This window comes from Musca vetustissima, unplaced genomic scaffold, assembly GCF_032173495.1.
Source record: "Musca vetustissima isolate MV318-11 ecotype Yass unplaced genomic scaffold, APGP_CSIRO_Mvet_v1 utg13556, whole genome shotgun sequence".
Taxonomy (NCBI): Eukaryota; Metazoa; Arthropoda; class Insecta; order Diptera; family Muscidae; genus Musca; species Musca vetustissima.
Genome location: NW_026880455.1, coordinates 84,407 through 100,780, shown reverse-complemented (window position 1 = coordinate 100,780; position 16,374 = coordinate 84,407). Strand labels below are relative to the sequence as shown.

Sequence of the window (16,374 nt, the reverse complement as noted above, 5' to 3'; positions counted from 1 at the left end):
AGCTGAGGTTCGATTTTTTTTTTCTATAGAAAAAAATGCCTCAGAGAGCTGAGGTTCGATTTTTTTCTATACAAAAAAAATGCCTCAGAGAGCTGAGGTCCGATTTTTTTTCTATAGAAAAAAATGCCTCAGAGAGCTGAGGTTCGATTTTTTTTCTATAGAAAAAAATGCCTCAGAGAGCTGAGGTTTGATTTTTTTTCTATAGAAAAAATGCCTCAGAGAGCTGAGGTTCGATTTTTTTTCTATAGAAAAAAAATACCTCAGGGAACTGAGGTTAATTTTTTTTTTTTAAATACCTCAGGGAACTGAGGTTCAATTTTTTCTATAAAAAAATACCTCAGAGAACTGAGGTTCAATTTTTTCTATAGAAAAAATACCTCAGGTGACTGAGGTTCAATATTTTCCTACTGAAAAAATATCTGAGGGATCTGAGGTTCAATTTTTTTCTACAGAAAAAATATATCATAACTGAGTTTACAATTTTTTTTCACAGAATATATTGTTTCCACTGAGGTTCGATTATTTTCTACAGAAAAAAAAAGCCTCAGAGCGCTGAGGTCCGATTTTTTTCTATAGAAAAAAATGTCGCAGAGAGCTGAGGTTCGATTTTTTTTTTCTATAGAAAAAAATGCCTCAGTGAACAGAGGTTAGATTTTTTTCAATAAAAAACACCTCAGGAAACTGAGGTTCATTTTTTTATAGAAAAAATACCTAAGGGAACTAAGGTTAATTTTTTTTTAAATACCTCGTGGAACTGATGTTCAATTTTTTCTATAGAAAAAATACCTCAGGTGACTGAGTTTCAATTTTGTCTATAGAAAAAATACCTCAAGGTACTGAGGTTCAATATTTTCCTATTAAAAAAATATCTCAGTGATCTGAGGTTCAATTTTTTCTACAGAAAAAATATCTCATAACGGAGCTTACAATTTTTTTCACAGAATATATTGTTTCCACTGAATTGCTGACAATATATTTTCCAATCTAGTTGAAATGCCATTCCTTGTAAAGCAATAAGACTTCATCACATAAATGATGAGTGGTCACAAAGCCTCTTCTGGTTTCCCATGGAAATTTCATTTAAATGTCAATGGCAATAAGCCTCAATGGAGGTGGTGGTTACTTAAATGGTTTCTTCTACTGCAATTTGTGTATCATTCGGCATGTGTATGTTACTGAGTGGGAAACCCCCTTCCCAGCGGCTATAAATCTGGACACGTAACAATATCACGTACACACACACGTACAGACATTAAAATTCTTATGCAATTAATTTCTAGCCGACATCCATTCATTCGCTCGTCCGCTTGCCCGCTCTGCATTCAATTCCTGAAGTGTGGCACATGGCCACTTGTGTTTGTCACTTGGCACATTGACCTTCATCAGAGAGCTATGGAAGTGTTAAACAAGAGAATTTAGCAACAATGGCAATGTCACACATATATACCCTTCACCGCCTCCTCGACGCACACCCATACACACTCATTTCGACAATAATTTGTTTACCCGGTGGTGACATTGAAAATGTGTGACAGCAAAAATTGTAGGAGGACCTGTTGCATGCCACGTGAACAAGTGTTTCTATTTGCTACAATATCCTGTTAAAGGACATTTAGGTGGGGGATGATATGAAAAAAAACTAAAACAGTGATTTCAACCTTGGATAAAAGAAATATATAAAAAAATAGAACAATTTGCATATATACCATTTAAATATTTATTTAATATTAATCTGTTTTATTTCCATAATTTTTAATTTGTTTTATTTCCTCTTCTTCTTTTTTTGCAGATCTTACCCCCTTCTCCAGTAAATAGCCCTTTACCATCTCATCAACGTTGGAGCCCCCTGCCACAGACATGTTTAAAATAGCCAAACCACCAATGAGTCAAGGTGCTGCTTTGCAGCATCACCGTCAACCCAAAACCACACCACTCGTCGATGACTATGAAATTTCCAATACGGTTCTCGGTCTCGGCATAAACGGCAAAGTTGTTCAATGTACCAGCCGCAAAACAAATCAAAAATATGCATTGAAGGTATGTAAATTCCGACCGAATAAGGAAATGGGAAGTGGAGAATTTTAAGTGCCATCGAATTGCATATTCGATGAAGGCAGGACAAAAAAAAGAAAAAAAAAAACAAAATAGGAATAAGGCCTTCACTTATTCAAAACAGTATGATGGCAGAAATTTTTTATATATAGGTAGAATTAAAATTCGTCAAGCATTTGGAATAACAGACCTAGAAAAATTAATAGAACGTATATTTATTTTTTTCCTATATAAAAAATACATCAGAAAACTGAGGTTCGTATTTCTTCTATAGAAAAAATATTTCCAAAATTCATGTTCGAATTTGTTTCTATAGAAATATTGGTTGGAATTTTTTTCTATAGGAAAAATATGAGGTATAATTTTTTTTTTTATTTTTTTTTTTCTAGAGAAGAAAATACCACAGAGGGCTGAAGTTCGATACCTCAGTGAACAGAGATTCATTTTGTTTTTCTATAAAAAATAACATTGAGAACTGATGTTCGATTTTTTTTTTTTAGAAAAAGCAAACTCAGAGAACTGGGAATTAAATTTGTCCCTTTAGAAAGAACAACCTCAAAGAGCTGGGGTTTGGTTTTTTTCTGTAGAAAAAGAACAACCTCAAAGAAATAAAAAAGACTCCATTCAACTCGTCTATAGAGACTTCCTCCAGCTTGTCTATAAAGACTCCCTTTAGTCCGTACATAAAAATTACCTCCAGTTCTTCTATAAAAACTCCCTTCAGCTCGTCTATAAAAACACCATTCATTTAGCCTTTAAATATTACCTCCATCTCGCCTTTAAATACTCCTTCCAGTTCGAGTATAGAGACTTCCTCCTGCTCATCTATAGACTCCCTTCAGCTGGTTTAAAAATTAACCTTCAGTCTAAAAATACCCTTTCGTCTACAATGACTCCCTTAGCTCATCTACAAAGACTTCCTCGTCTATAAAGAGGCTCCCTGCAGATCGTCTATTGAAACTGCCTTCAGGTCGTCTATAAAATGCTCTTCAGCATGTCTAAAAATACGCACATAAGCTCGTCTATAATGACTCCTCTCAGTCCGTCTAGAAAGCCTCTATTCATCTATGGAGACCCCGTTCAGTTCATCTATATAAATTTCCTTCCACTCAATAAACACTTATTTCAGAACACCTATAAAGGCTACATTTGGATTTTCTATAAAGATTCCATAAAATCGTTTATAGATACCCTCTTCGGTTCTTGTATAGGAATCCATGCAGTATAAAAACTCTTTTCTGCTGAAAGTTCAATGCCGCTCTTCTCAAGGGTTTCCATTAGCTCGTATATAAAGATATAAAGTTTTGCATCAGGTGATCTTTAACGTCTACCCTCAACTCCTCTAGAAAGACTAATTTCAATTCTTCTATAAAACCTCATTTCACGTCATATTTATGGACCCCTTGAGCTCATATATAAATAGGATATTTATAAAGAATTACTTCACCACGCTTATAAAGGCTCGAGTCAGTTTGCCTATAAATAATTCATTCAGCAATTCCTCAGAACCTATTACAGTAGTCAATACTAATGCTTTTTTATTAGTTCCTTTATATTTTTAATCGGAATATTTTCATATTACTCGCCCACTCTGCCACCTACCAACAATTATAATAATTTGCTTTATTTGATTTCATTTGCAGGTTCTCTTAGATAGTCCCAAAGCAAGACGTGAAGTTGATCTACATTGGCGCGTCAGTGGCTGTCGTCACATTGTCAATATTGTTGATGTCTATGAGAACACCTATGCTGGCAATAAATGTCTTCTGGTAGTGATGGAATGGTAGGTAGCCAATTGCTATCAGTTTATCAGTATCATCATCATAATCACCGTCGCCATCGTGTGTCCCACTTTAACCAATAAAAAATTACAGTATAAATAAATTATGACATTTACACGTTATCACATTTTCGTTTTTTTTATAATTTTGCAGCATGGAAGGTGGTGAATTATTTCAACGTATTCAAGATAACGAAGATGGTGCATTCACAGAAAGAGGTGGGTAAACATTGATATCGTCAGGTGTTATCAGATGTAATGATTGATATGTTATCTCTTTGACATTTTACAGAGGCCGCTCAAATTATGCATGAAATCTGCGTAGCTGTCCACTATCTGCATAGTCGCGATATAGCACATCGAGATTTGAAACCGGAAAATTTATTATACACCTCACCAAAACCGAATGGTATTTTGAAGTTGACAGATTTTGGCTTTGCCAAAGAGACACTGATAAAGGATACGCTGCAGACGCCATGTTATACTCCATATTATGTGGGTAAGTAAAAAACATGTCGATAAATGCCTATTTAGGTCTCTACGGACTCCATTTAGCTGGTCTATTGCGACTCCATATTTAATCCCTTCTGTTTAAACATCTCCCAAAGATTCTTTATATAGAAAACTTCAGACTCGCCTAGAAAAACTTTCTTCAACTAGTCTACAAATGCTCCCTTCAGCTCGTTCATAAACATTTCCTTCAGTTCGTCTCTAAAGACTCTCTTTAGACAACGTTCAACTCGTCTATAAAGACTCCCTTCAGCTTATTAAAAAATACTCTCTTGAGCTCTCCTATAAAGCCTTTGTTTAGCTCGTCTGTAAAAACTACATTCAGGTCGTCGATAAAGACTACCTTCAGTTGGTCTATAAAGACTCCCTTCAGCTTGTCTATGAAGACTTGAGCTCCTTTATAAAAACTACCTTGATTTCGTCCATAAAGACTTTCTTGAGCTTATCTAGTCTCCCTTCAGCTCGTCTATGAAAGACTCCCCTCAGCTCGTCTATGAAAGACTCCCTTCAGCTCGTCTATGAAAGACTCCCTTCAGCTCGTCTATGAAATACTCCCTTCAGCTCGTCTATGAAAGACTCCCTTCAGCTCGTCTATGAAAGACTCCCTTCAGCTCGTCTATGAAAGACTCCCTTCAGCTCGTCTATGAAAGACTCCATTCAGCTCGTCTATGAAAGACTCCCTTCAGCTCGTCTATGAAAGACTCCCTTCAGCTCGTCTATGAAAGACTCCCTTCAGCTCGTCTATGAAAGACTCCCTTCAGCTCGTCTATGAAAGACTCCCTTCAGCTCGTCTATGAAAGACTCCCTTCAGCTCGTCTATGAAAGACTCCCTTCAGCTCGTCTATGAAAGACTCCCTTCAGCTCGTCTATGAAAGCATACCTTCCGCTCGTCTATGAAAGACTCCCTTCAGCTCGTCTATGAAAGACTCCCTTCAGCTCGTCTATGAAAGACTCCCTTCAGCTCGTCTATGAAAGACTCCCTTCAGCTCGTCTATGAAATACTCCCTTCAGCTCGTCTATGAAAGACTCCCTTCAGCTCGTCTATGAAAGACTCCCTTCAGCTCGTCTATGAAAGACTCCCTTCAGCTCGTCTATGAAAGACTCCCTTCAGCTCGCTCGTCTATGAGAGACTCCCTTCAGCTCGTCTATGAAAAACTCCCTTCAGCTCGTCTATGAAAGACTCCCTTCAGCTCGTCTATGAAAGACTCCCTTCAACTCGTCTATGAAAGACTCCCTTCAGCTCTATGAAGACCCCCTAAAGCCCGTCAATAAATACTCCCTTACCATGTTTATAAAAATTCATCTTACCCCGTTCCTCTATTTTAATATTAATGATTCTGTTATTGCTTTACAGCTCCCGAGGTATTGGGTCCCGAAAAATACGACAAAAGCTGTGACATTTGGTCGTTGGGCGTAATTATGTACATTCTATTATGTGGCTTCCCACCATTCTACAGCAACAACGGTCTGGCCATATCGCCAGGCATGAAGAAACGTATTCGCACCGGACAATATGACTTCCCCAATCCCGAATGGAAAAATGTTAGCCAAGCGGCCAAAGACTTAATTAAAGGCATGTTAAATGTTGATCCCAGTAAACGTTTGACCATCGAAGAGGTTATGCGTAATAAATGGATTGCCCAGTATACTGAAGTTCCTCAGACTCCTCTCTGTACGGGACGTATGTTGAAGGAGGGTGAGGAAACATGGCCGGAGGTGCAGGAAGAAATGACCAGATCACTGGCAACAATGCGAGTGGATTATGATCAGGTGAGGAGAGGAGAGTTGTGTTTGGATTTGAAATAGATGATTTAATGAATTGTTTTTTCTTTGTTCTTCCAGATGCACATCAAAGCTTTGGATAAATCCAATAATGCCTTGCTGAGTAAGAGACGAAAAAAGATTGAGGAAATTGCTGCTGCTCAAAATAAGTAAAACAGACAGACAATGAAGAGGAGGAAAAGGAAACGGAGAAGAAATTGTCAACATAATATTTTTGTTGGTTTCATTTAAACGGTTGGATACAGTTGGAGGAAAATTATAAGAAAAAACTATGCAGTTGAAAAAGTTTATATTTAATAGGAGATAAAATAAATATTGTTTAAAATAACCCCCTTTAAAAATCATACTGACAAAGAAAAAGTTATAATATTAAGCAAAAATCAAAAAAAAAATCTTAAAAACAAACTGTCCTTAAAATTTGCCATTCAACTAGCTAATAGTTGATATCATAGAAAAACAAAAATAAATTGTATTCCGCATTAAGCTAAAATTAGAATTAAGGTTCTGTCTGCGCAATTCGCCTAAAACTCCGAAACTAAATGTTAATAACCAAGGAATCGGACTAAGAATTAATTTGGAAACAACTATTAAACTCAATTCAGTATTTGAGATTAATAAATATATATAAAAAATAACTATATCTAAACAAAATTGTATATGGACTCCGATTCTTTGGAGTTGTATTTGAATCCTGTTTTAAAAACCAAAATGGTAAATATTTTTATTATTATTAATAAGAAAGTATGTTCTTAATAAAAACACAATTTTTATGTAGAAAACTTAAAAAACACACAGTTTGTGAATTTCGTTATTAAAAAATACACACTTGTCTGTACGGCCAATTAACAATCAAATAAAGATTTAAAAAAGAAGAAAATATTAATGGCAGGAGTTAAACGAGGCTGAATTTTCATAACCGTGTTAAAGGCGAGAGATTTTTAATGACGAATTGATGGGAGACGAATTAAATAGACTGATGGGAATCTTTATAGACGAACTGAAAGGAGTCTTTATAGACGTGAAGGTAGTCTTTATAGACGAGTTGAAGGTAGTCTTTATAGGCACAAGTTTTTAGACGAGAAGGGAGTTTTTATAGAGGAACTGAAGGGATTATATATAAAAAATATTTGAATTTTTAGGTCTTACGAAATGGTTTCTTTTGAGACCAACTGAGGAATTCTGTACGATCGAACTGAAGGGGTTGCTTTATAGACTAGCTAAAGGGACTCTTTATAGACGACATGAAGGAAGTCTTAATATGCGATCTTTATAGACGAGCTGAAGGGAGTCTTTATAGTCGAGCTGAAGGGAGTCTTTATAGACGAGCTGACGGGAGTCTTTATAGACGAGCTGACGAGAGTCTTTATAGACGAGCTGACGGGAGTCTTTATAGACGAGCTGACGGGAGTCTTTATAGACGAGCTGACGGGAGTCTTTATAGACGAGCTGAAGGGAGTCTTTATAGACGAGCTGACGGGAGCCTTTTTAGACGAGCTGAAGGGAGTCTTTGTAGATAAATTGAAAGAAGTCTTTATAGACGAGCTGAAGGAGTCTTTTTAGACGACCTGAAGAGAGTCTTTGTAGATAAACTGAGTGGAGTCTTTATAGACGAGCTGAAGTGAGTATTTATAGATTAATTGAAGGGAGTTTTTATAGACGAGCTGAGGGAGTCTTTATAGACGAGATAAATGGAGTCGTTTTAGACGAACCAAATGGAGGGATTATAGGCAGGCTGATGGAAGTCTGTATATACGAACTGAATGGTCTCTTTAGTCTTTATAAGGAACTGAAGAAAGTCTTTATAGACAAACTAACAGGGAGTATTAATTTATAGACTATCTGAAGTGAGACTTTATAGACGACATGAAGGCAGTTTTGGAGACGAACAGAAAATAGTCTTTATAGATCAACACATGACAATATTTATGGACGAACTGAAGGATGCCTTTTTTTAGATATAAGCTGAGGTCAAAGAGAGAAAATTTATGGAAAAGCCTCCGTGATCCTTCATATACCGGAATTTGATGGTCAGAAGAGAATCTTTTTAGACAACCGGAAGAAAGCCTGTAGAAGCCTCCGAAAAGAGAAAATGTAAATAACCAGAGACTGGGAATTTAATACCTTCCCACCAACAAATTGTAAATGTTGAAAAAAAAAGAAATCTGAAATCTCAGGCACCAAAGAAAATTTAAATAGATCCCAACTCAATTTCTCTTCGCATGGCAGTACCAACATTTCTTCTACAGTCTTCCAAACATCTTAAATTGTTGCAGATATCTTAGAAAAAATTGACTCCAAAAGCTATATTATTCCTTCGAGAAAGTGTTTTAGTATCTATTTATTAAAATCGGTACGGCTTTCTATTCATAGTAGAACAGCTTCCTCTCTATGGGAGATTAGTCTTCTACTTGTATTATGTCGGATTTCTATCTTTAATTGGATTGTCTTCTATCAAAAGGAGTTCAGTTTTCTATCTGTAGAAGGCAGGTACTCTATACAAAAAAGTCCATCCCATTCAAGGCAAGAAAATCTGTGAAGATCCAATATACTATCCGTGATGGAGGGTATTGTAAAGTTGAACCCGAAAAGCTTTGGTACTTTCCTTACTAATTTTCGACTGCGGATATATTAATATTATCTTTTTTAAATTGTAATCCATGAGCTAGTTGAATAGCTGAATTGAAATAAAATTAATAATTAAATCAATAAGAAAATAATTTTTAGAAATATATACAGCAAACAAATATATACAAATACAAATATGTTGAAACTTAATAAAAGCAAGATGATGTTTATATATAAAATTAAAAAAAAAAACTAAAATATGTTAGTGGAAATTCAGAATTGTGGCTTGAATGTTACATGTTTTTCAAAACGAAGTAATATATATATATACACTGAACTCTATTATTTTTTGGTAATTATTTTAGTTTAAGTTTTTAAGAAATCAACTTATTCTTTACTATGTAAAAGCTTAAAAACAAAATCAAGATAAACAAAAATATTTGTAATCAAACTATAATTACAAATATGGAAAAAAAATACTACGAATGAAAACAATAACAATAAAGTCAATATATTAAAGTTAACATTTGCTCTATTATTAAACAATTAAAAGAAAAAACAAAAAGTATACAAAATGTTAAATGTTGAAAAAAAAAATAAATTAAAAAAAAAACATAAATGTAGTAAATAAGGAAGGACAAAAAATGCACGCCATTTTGCTGTCAGTTTAATATTAAGTTTGGATTAAATTTTATTAGGCCCCAAATAATATATAGTATATGATTATTTCACATAACCAATTGAGTTCAGTTTTATAAAAAAAATATGTTGTAGCTCTTTTAGTGGATACAAAATTTGTAAGAGATAAAATAATATTTACACAAATAATAAATTTGTATAAAAAATATCAAATTTTTATATGAATGACAATTATTTTTTGTATTTCAAATGATTATTTCTCACCCCTTTTTTTCTCTCGAGTATTCCTATTATTTAAAAGTTGTTACAGAGGTATACATACATAAAGAAACATATTGATGTAGTTATGAAATAATAACACAAATATATATTATTATCGAATAAAATATACAATGAATATATATTTGAAATGAGAAACCTATTGTTTTATTATATATGTCGGAAAGTCAGGGAATGTTTAAAACATTTACGTTTCTACTATGTGGTCCTTGAAAAATATTCTTTAAAAAATCCACTTCTCTGTAGTCCTTGAAAAAAAAATTATTAAAAAATTCATTTCTCTGTGAACTTTAAAGAAATATTTATAAGGAAATCCTCTTCTATATGGTCCTTGAAAAAATATTTATTAAAAAATCCTCTTCTCTGTGGTCCTTGAAAAATATTTATTAAAAAATTATCTTTTCTGTGGTCCTTGAATCCACGCCTTGCCTAGTTGTTAAAAAAATATTCTTTAAAAACTCCATTCCATGCCTTTTATGGATGGTCCTTGAAAAAATATTGTTTAAAAAATCCACCCTATTTATGTATGGTCCTTGAAAAAAATATTTTTTAAAAAATCCTCGCCTTTTATGGATGGTCCTTGAAAAAAATATTTTTTAAAAAATCCTCGCCTTTTATGGATGGTCCTTGAAAAAAATATTTTTTAAAAAATCCTCGCCTTTTATGGATGGTCGTTGAAAAAATATTCTTTAAAAAATCCACGCCTTTTATGGATGGTCGTTGAAAAAATATTCTTTAAAAAATCCACGCCTTTTATGGATGGTCGTTGAAAAAATATTCTTTAAAAAATCCACGCCTTTTATGGATGGTCGTTGAAAAAATATTCTTTAAAAAATCCACGCCTTTTATGGATGGTCGTTGAAAAAATATTCTTTAAAAAATCCACGCCTTTTATGGATGGTCCTTGAAAAAATATTCTTTAAAAAATCCACGCCTTTTATGGATGGTCGTTGAAAAAATATTCTTTAAAACATCCACGCCTTTTATGGATGGTCCTTGAAAAAATATTCTTTAAAAAATCCACGCCTTTTATGGATGGTCCTTGAAAAAATATTCTTTAAAAAATCCACGCCTTTTATGGATGGTCCTTGAAAAAAATATTCTTTAAAAAATCCACGCCTTTTATGGATGGTCCTTGAAAAATATTCTTTAAAAAAACCACGCCTTTTATGGATGGTCGTTGAAAAAATATTCTTTAAAAAATCCACGCCTTTTATGGATGGTCGTTGAAAAAATATTCTTTAAAAAATCCACGCCTTTTATGGATGGTCGTTGAAAAAATAGTCTTTAAAAAATCCACGCTTTTTATGGATGGTCGTTGAAAAATATTCTTTAAAAAATCAACGCCTTTTATGGATGGTCGTTGAAAAAATATTCTTTAAAAAATCCACGCCTTTTATGTATGGTTGTTGAAAAAATATTCTTTAAAAAATCCACGCCTTTTATGGATGGTCCTTGAAAAAATATTCTTTAAAAAATCCACGCCTTTTATGGATGGTCCTTCAAAAAATATTTTTTAAAAAATCCACGCCTTTTATGGATGGTCCTTGAAATATTCTTTAAAAACCGCTTGTAGTTGTCCCGGAATTTCATTATCCTACATTATTTTTTCTTAAGGCTCCTTTAAGAAATATTTTTTAATAGTTAAATGAAACATAATTAAAAAACGCATGGAAAAATATTATTTTATAATACTTTTTTATATTTATTCATTTCTAATTTTATAAAGTTATATAACTCAAGTATAAAATAACATAAAGTCTTGCGTTTTATAATTCATGTTAATTCGTAAAATAAATTGAGGAAAATAATCGAATGTATAAAATAATATACAATAGTAAATAATACATTTAAAATAATGTAAAATAATTTTGAAGCATTTTTAATATAATAAATTCATTGCAAAATAAATATATATTTTTTAAATATTTCCTCTTGAAAAAAATATTTTAGATTTGAAAAAAAACATAAAAAATTAAATTAATTTTTAAATTAGTTCAGCCTTTTTTGTTGTGTTTGTTTTTGTTGCGACGATTCTTGCGACAAACATAAATATTTTCACCAATGGTAAATGTTTGTGAGGCCAAGAAGTTGCCTTCCGTTGGCATTATTTTGGTGGCAATGAATTTTTGTTTTTGTGCCTTTACCGGTGGTGGTAGTGGTGCTGTCATTTCCAATAATTCCGCAACATTATTAAATGATGTGCGATCACAAATTGTATTATTCGCTTTGTTATTCGATTGTTCATCATTTAATTTTTCTTTGGTAGTTGCTGGCTGGTCATTGGATTTCTCATCTGTGCCATTATTTTCATTTACACTTAATGGTTCCATTGACATTACAGCTGGTCTTAAATTCCAACTCATTTCAATGTCGACCTCAGGAAATAAAGGATCTCCTGTTAATAATTCCAAATTTATTTGCATATCATTCAGATCCAATGGTGTTTTGTGTGATAGCATTTCAATTCCTCCATAGTATATGCTATTGGCTTTAACGCCCACCGATTTGTCTAAGAAGAGTATAGTTTGCATCCAATTCGTGCCAGCCGACCAGGGATCCTAAGAACAATTTTAAATTAATATTAAACTAAAACCATGGAGCTATGTAACCTTACCGTACTAAAGCCAAGTGGTGTATGCGATTTTGTAAAATAAACATGAAAATACAATGCAAAACCATCCAATTGTCCTGCCCGCTGCATGGGCAGCATAAATTTACTACGAAATTTCAAATCATCCTTTGTGGCGGTATACAAATCGATTGTCTTTATGGGACATTGTTTACTTAGCATCTGTTCCAATTTAATCAACTTATAGCGTGGCTCTTTCAGAGCCACATCGCGCAAACATTTCATATTGAATCCATAGACACCATTCCACCATTCAATATTTTCATTTTTATGTTTTTGATCTTCCACAGCAACCATGAACAATTTTGCCTGGTCTGGAAATATTAAACCGTTCGGCTTCTTTAACCATTTATCGCGGGCATAAATCACAGCATCACAGGTCGATTGAAACAGCAGCGCATAACCCATCCAATCACATAAAATGATATCGACTTCCTTGACGGGCAAATCGATATCTTCAATGCGGCCCTTCAGCACCTCTATGACATCGCCATAACCATTTGCCGCCACAATTTGTCGGGTGTAATAAATGACATTCGAATGATCGATGGCGAAGACCTTGGCAGCTCCTGCCTTTGCGGCAAACAATGAAAATATACCCACACCACAATTCAAATGTAGGACAATTTTGTTCCGGAACAAATGTTGATTATATAAAATAGCCTCTCTGAACTTTTGCACTCGAACCGTATCCTTCAACTGTTGATGTATCACTTCAATGTGAGCCCCAACATCAAATTGGAAATCTTTGGAGGTCATCATGTCGACCGGTGTTGTTTGAGTTGGTGTAATTGTTGTGGATGCTGTATCGTGTCCCGAATCGTCATCATCCTCCTGCTTTGTCGCTTTACATTTTTCCAGGTTTCTGTTTGTTTTCTTAGATTGGGGTTTCTTCTGTTTCGAAATGTCCAGTGAACTCATTAGGATTATTTCTTGACTAAAATGGCTTTGAAAACTTAAGTTAGAGAAAATAAATTTTGTTTGGGGCTAACGCGGACCTGTTTGATTCTGCTAGGACCTTTGCAGCTGTTTCAAATATATGATTCTGCGAAATGAACGAACGGAACTAGTTTTGGTATATTCGAATATCAAGTTCTTTATAATCCACCCACTTTACTGAAACAAACTGTTAAGGCTTTTAAGATGTACTACCGATTAAATTTAGTGGACCTTTAGCTGATCCCCCTTGTTGAATATCCAACAAAAAGGAAAAAGGACCTATTTACTACACTTTTTTTAATCTCTATTAAAGGTGTACTTGCCGTTGGATCCTGGGAGGGAACAACGTAAAAGAGTATAAAATACAGTAGGTTCTGAAACCCGTCAGAAATTAATCAACTTATAGCGTGGCTCTTTCAGAGCCACATCGCGCAAACATTTCATATTGAATCCATAGACACCATTCCACCATTCAATATTTTCATTTTTATGTTTTTGATCTTCCACAGCAACCATGAACAATTTTGCCTGGTCTGGAAATATTAAACCGTTCGGCTTCTTTAACCATTTATCGCGGGCATAAATCGCAGCATCACAGGTCGATTGAAACAGCAGCGCATAACCCATCCAATCACATAAAATGATATCGACTTCCTTGACGGGCAAATCGATATCTTCAATGCGGCCCTTCAGCACCTCTATGACATCGCCATAACCATTTGCCGCCACAATTTGTCGGGTGTAATAAATGACATTCGAATGATCGATGGCGAAGACCTTGGCAGCTCCTGCCTTTGCGGCAAACAATGAAAATATACCCACACCACAATTCAAATGTAGGACAATTTTGTTCCGGAACAAATGTTGATTATATAAAATAGCCTCTCGGAACTTTTGCACTCGAACCGTATCCTTCAACTGTTGATGTATCACTTCAATGTGAGCCCCAACATCAAATTGGAAATCTTTGGAGGTCATCATGTCGACCGGTGTTGTTTGAGTTGGTGTAATTGTTGTGGATGCTGTATCGTGTCCCGAATCGTCATCATCCTCCTGCTTTGTCGCTTTACATTTTTCCAGGTTTCTATTTGTTTTCTTAGATTGGGGTTTCTTCTGTTTCGAAATGTCCCGTGAACTCATTACGATTATTTCTTGACTAAAATGGCTTTGAAAACTTAAGTTAGAGAAAATAAAATTTGTTTGGGGCTAACGCGGACCTGTTTGATTCTGCTAGGACCTTTGCAACTGTTTCAAATATATGATTCTGCGAAATGAACGAACGAAACTAGTTTTGGTATATTCGAATATCAAGTTCTTTATAATCCACCCACTTTACTGAAACAAACTGTTAAGGCTTTTAAGATGTACTACCGATTAAATTTAGTGGACCTTTAGCTGATCCCCCTTGTTGAATATCCAACAAAAAGGAAAAAGGACCTATTTACTACACTTTTTTTAATCTCTATTAAAGGTGTACTTGCCGTTGGATCCTGGGAGGGAACAACGTAAAAGAGTATAAAATACAGTAGGTTCTGAAACCCGTCAGAAATTAGGAGGAGTGAGGCGAAAGTCGACCCGTCGCAAAGAACGAAAGGCTACTCATTTAGCCTGAAGACGTTGTCGTTGGAGAACATACGCTGTTTTATTGAATGGTATTCTCAACAAAGACGAGATGGTCTTCTGATAAAAAAGAAGAAGATCCTTAAATAAAAACCAGAAGGTCTTCGCAAAGATGACCAAAAGGTCTTTATTACTTATAAAGACCGAAAAGTCTTCTTAGTCGAAGATTAGAAGGTATTCTCGTAGCATACTATGGTTCGGAGGCGACGAAATGAGTAAATGCTCAAAAAACTTCAGAAGTTCAGCACCAAAAGTCCTGGAGGTATTCTCATAGAGGACCCGAAGTTCTTCTCATAGAAGACCAAAAGGTCATTTCATGGATGACCAGATCATCTTCTCCTAGAAGAACCGAAGCTCTTCTCTTTGAAGACGAAAAAATCTCATCATTGGAGACCAGAAGATCTTCTCATAGAAGATCAGAAGGTATTCTTATAAAAGATAATATCAAAAGGTCTTTACATTGCCCGCCTTCGGGAAGCAGAGCTGAATGCTAACGGACGAGAATGATGGCCCTAAATACCCATCTCAATGGTGTGGGTCACAGTCTCTGACTGACAGGTCTGTAGTTCCGGGAGGGGATGACCTACACGGGACCCTTAACCGAACCGCGATAGTTTAGAGGAGCAGAGTAGGGAAATCTTCGACCAGTTACGCAGACTAGTACCGGAAGAGCAATGTGGGGATATGCTTCCGGAGGAACTACTACTAAATCTCACCCTGACTGATGTTGAGCTGGACAAAATGGTTATCGCGGCCAAGTCTACACAGGGGGATTGTTGTAGCCTAAACGAAGGAAGCATAGACCTTGTTGACCGACTGACTTCATTCTGACTGGCATTCTATAGAAACCCCAGCAACGGACAGCGGATCAAAGGTTGGAAATGCCCGAGAAGTATCTGATGCGAAGCACTACAAACGTGCTGCTTCGTATCTTCGCAAATTCATGGTGCGAGACCTCTGAATCGAGTTAAGTAGAGGATAAGGCACAACCTCCCTCTGGAAATCCACTGAAGTACTGAAGAAGGTCTTCTTAAAAGAGAACAAAAAGGTATTCACAAAGAGGAGTAGAGTTTTGAAGACCAGAGGACCGACTTATGGAATTAAGAATACAGCTTTCAAAAATACACACACACAGCGTGGCATGCCTTGAAAAAAATATTAAAAAAAAAAACTACACCTATAGCTCTGGCATGCCTTGAAAAAAAATTTCTTTAAAAAATCCATTCCTATAGCTAGAAAAATATTCTTAAAACAACATATAAAATTTTTATTTCATTTCAAGTTTATTTTCATTCACATTGTAAGCTTAATAAAATTATACAATTAAAAATTGTTCATCAAAAAAAATGCATAAAAATTGCAGTGGTAGAAAAAATATACAACATAAGTTGTTTGTTTTTCCCTTCGCGAAAAATAAAATCTTTAGTTTCATTTGTTTGTGTAAAAGGTGAGAACGCAAAACATTCTTCTTTATCATAAATTGTTTCTATATAAAAAATATTAGTACAATATATGTACATATAGTAGATACTTATAGTACACGATTTAAATAAATGTAATGAGTATAAGTGTGTGC

The 16,374-nt window shown here is 34.7% G+C and overlaps 4 protein-coding genes across 5 annotated transcripts in view; 2 read left to right on the top strand and 2 right to left on the bottom strand.

The window, feature by feature from the left end:
- Positions 1-16,374, top strand: part of LOC133326072 (heat shock protein beta-1) — a 117,978-nt gene that overhangs the window by 22,166 nt on the left and 79,438 nt on the right. The window lies entirely within an intron of this gene.
- Positions 1,859-6,279, top strand: LOC133326076 (MAP kinase-activated protein kinase 2). The gene is made up of 6 exons (XM_061534752.1): positions 1,859-2,037; positions 3,696-3,835; positions 3,987-4,051; positions 4,125-4,331; positions 5,697-6,112; positions 6,185-6,279. Exons 1-6 carry the CDS (start codon positions 1,882-1,884, stop codon positions 6,275-6,277), a joined length of 1,077 nt encoding a protein of 358 aa, XP_061390736.1. The 5' UTR covers positions 1,859-1,881; the 3' UTR covers positions 6,278-6,279.
- On the bottom strand, positions 8,787-13,160 carry LOC133326070 (protein arginine N-methyltransferase 1-B-like). Its single transcript, XM_061534746.1, has 3 exons — positions 12,225-13,160; positions 11,656-12,168; positions 8,787-8,798 (listed from the first exon to the last, which is right to left on the bottom strand). Exons 1-3 carry the CDS (start codon positions 13,158-13,160, stop codon positions 8,787-8,789), a joined length of 1,461 nt encoding a protein of 486 aa, XP_061390730.1.
- On the bottom strand, positions 13,563-14,318 carry LOC133326069 (protein arginine N-methyltransferase 8-like). The gene has a single exon (XM_061534745.1). The coding sequence runs from the start codon at positions 14,316-14,318 to the stop codon at positions 13,563-13,565; it is 756 nt and encodes a 251-aa protein (XP_061390729.1).

Bases quoted from the DNA above. Each gene is read 5' to 3' on its own strand.
- LOC133326069 (XM_061534745.1), bottom strand. From the start codon at position 14,318: ATGAGTTCACGGGACATTTCGAAACAGAAGAAACCCCAATCTAAGAAA.
- LOC133326070 (XM_061534746.1), bottom strand. From the start codon at position 13,160: ATGAGTTCACTGGACATTTCGAAACAGAAGAAACCCCAATCTAAGAAA. The intron at 12,169-12,224 runs GTAAGGTTACAT...AATTGTTCTTAG, and splicing joins CACCACTTGGCTTTAGTACG to GATCCCTGGTCGGCTGGCAC.
- LOC133326076 (XM_061534752.1), top strand. From the start codon at position 1,882: ATGAGTCAAGGTGCTGCTTTGCAGCATCACCGTCAACCCAAAACCACA. The intron at 3,836-3,986 runs GTAGGTAGCCAA...ATAATTTTGCAG, and splicing joins CTTCTGGTAGTGATGGAATG to CATGGAAGGTGGTGAATTAT. The intron at 6,113-6,184 runs GTGAGGAGAGGA...TTGTTCTTCCAG, and splicing joins TGCGAGTGGATTATGATCAG to ATGCACATCAAAGCTTTGGA.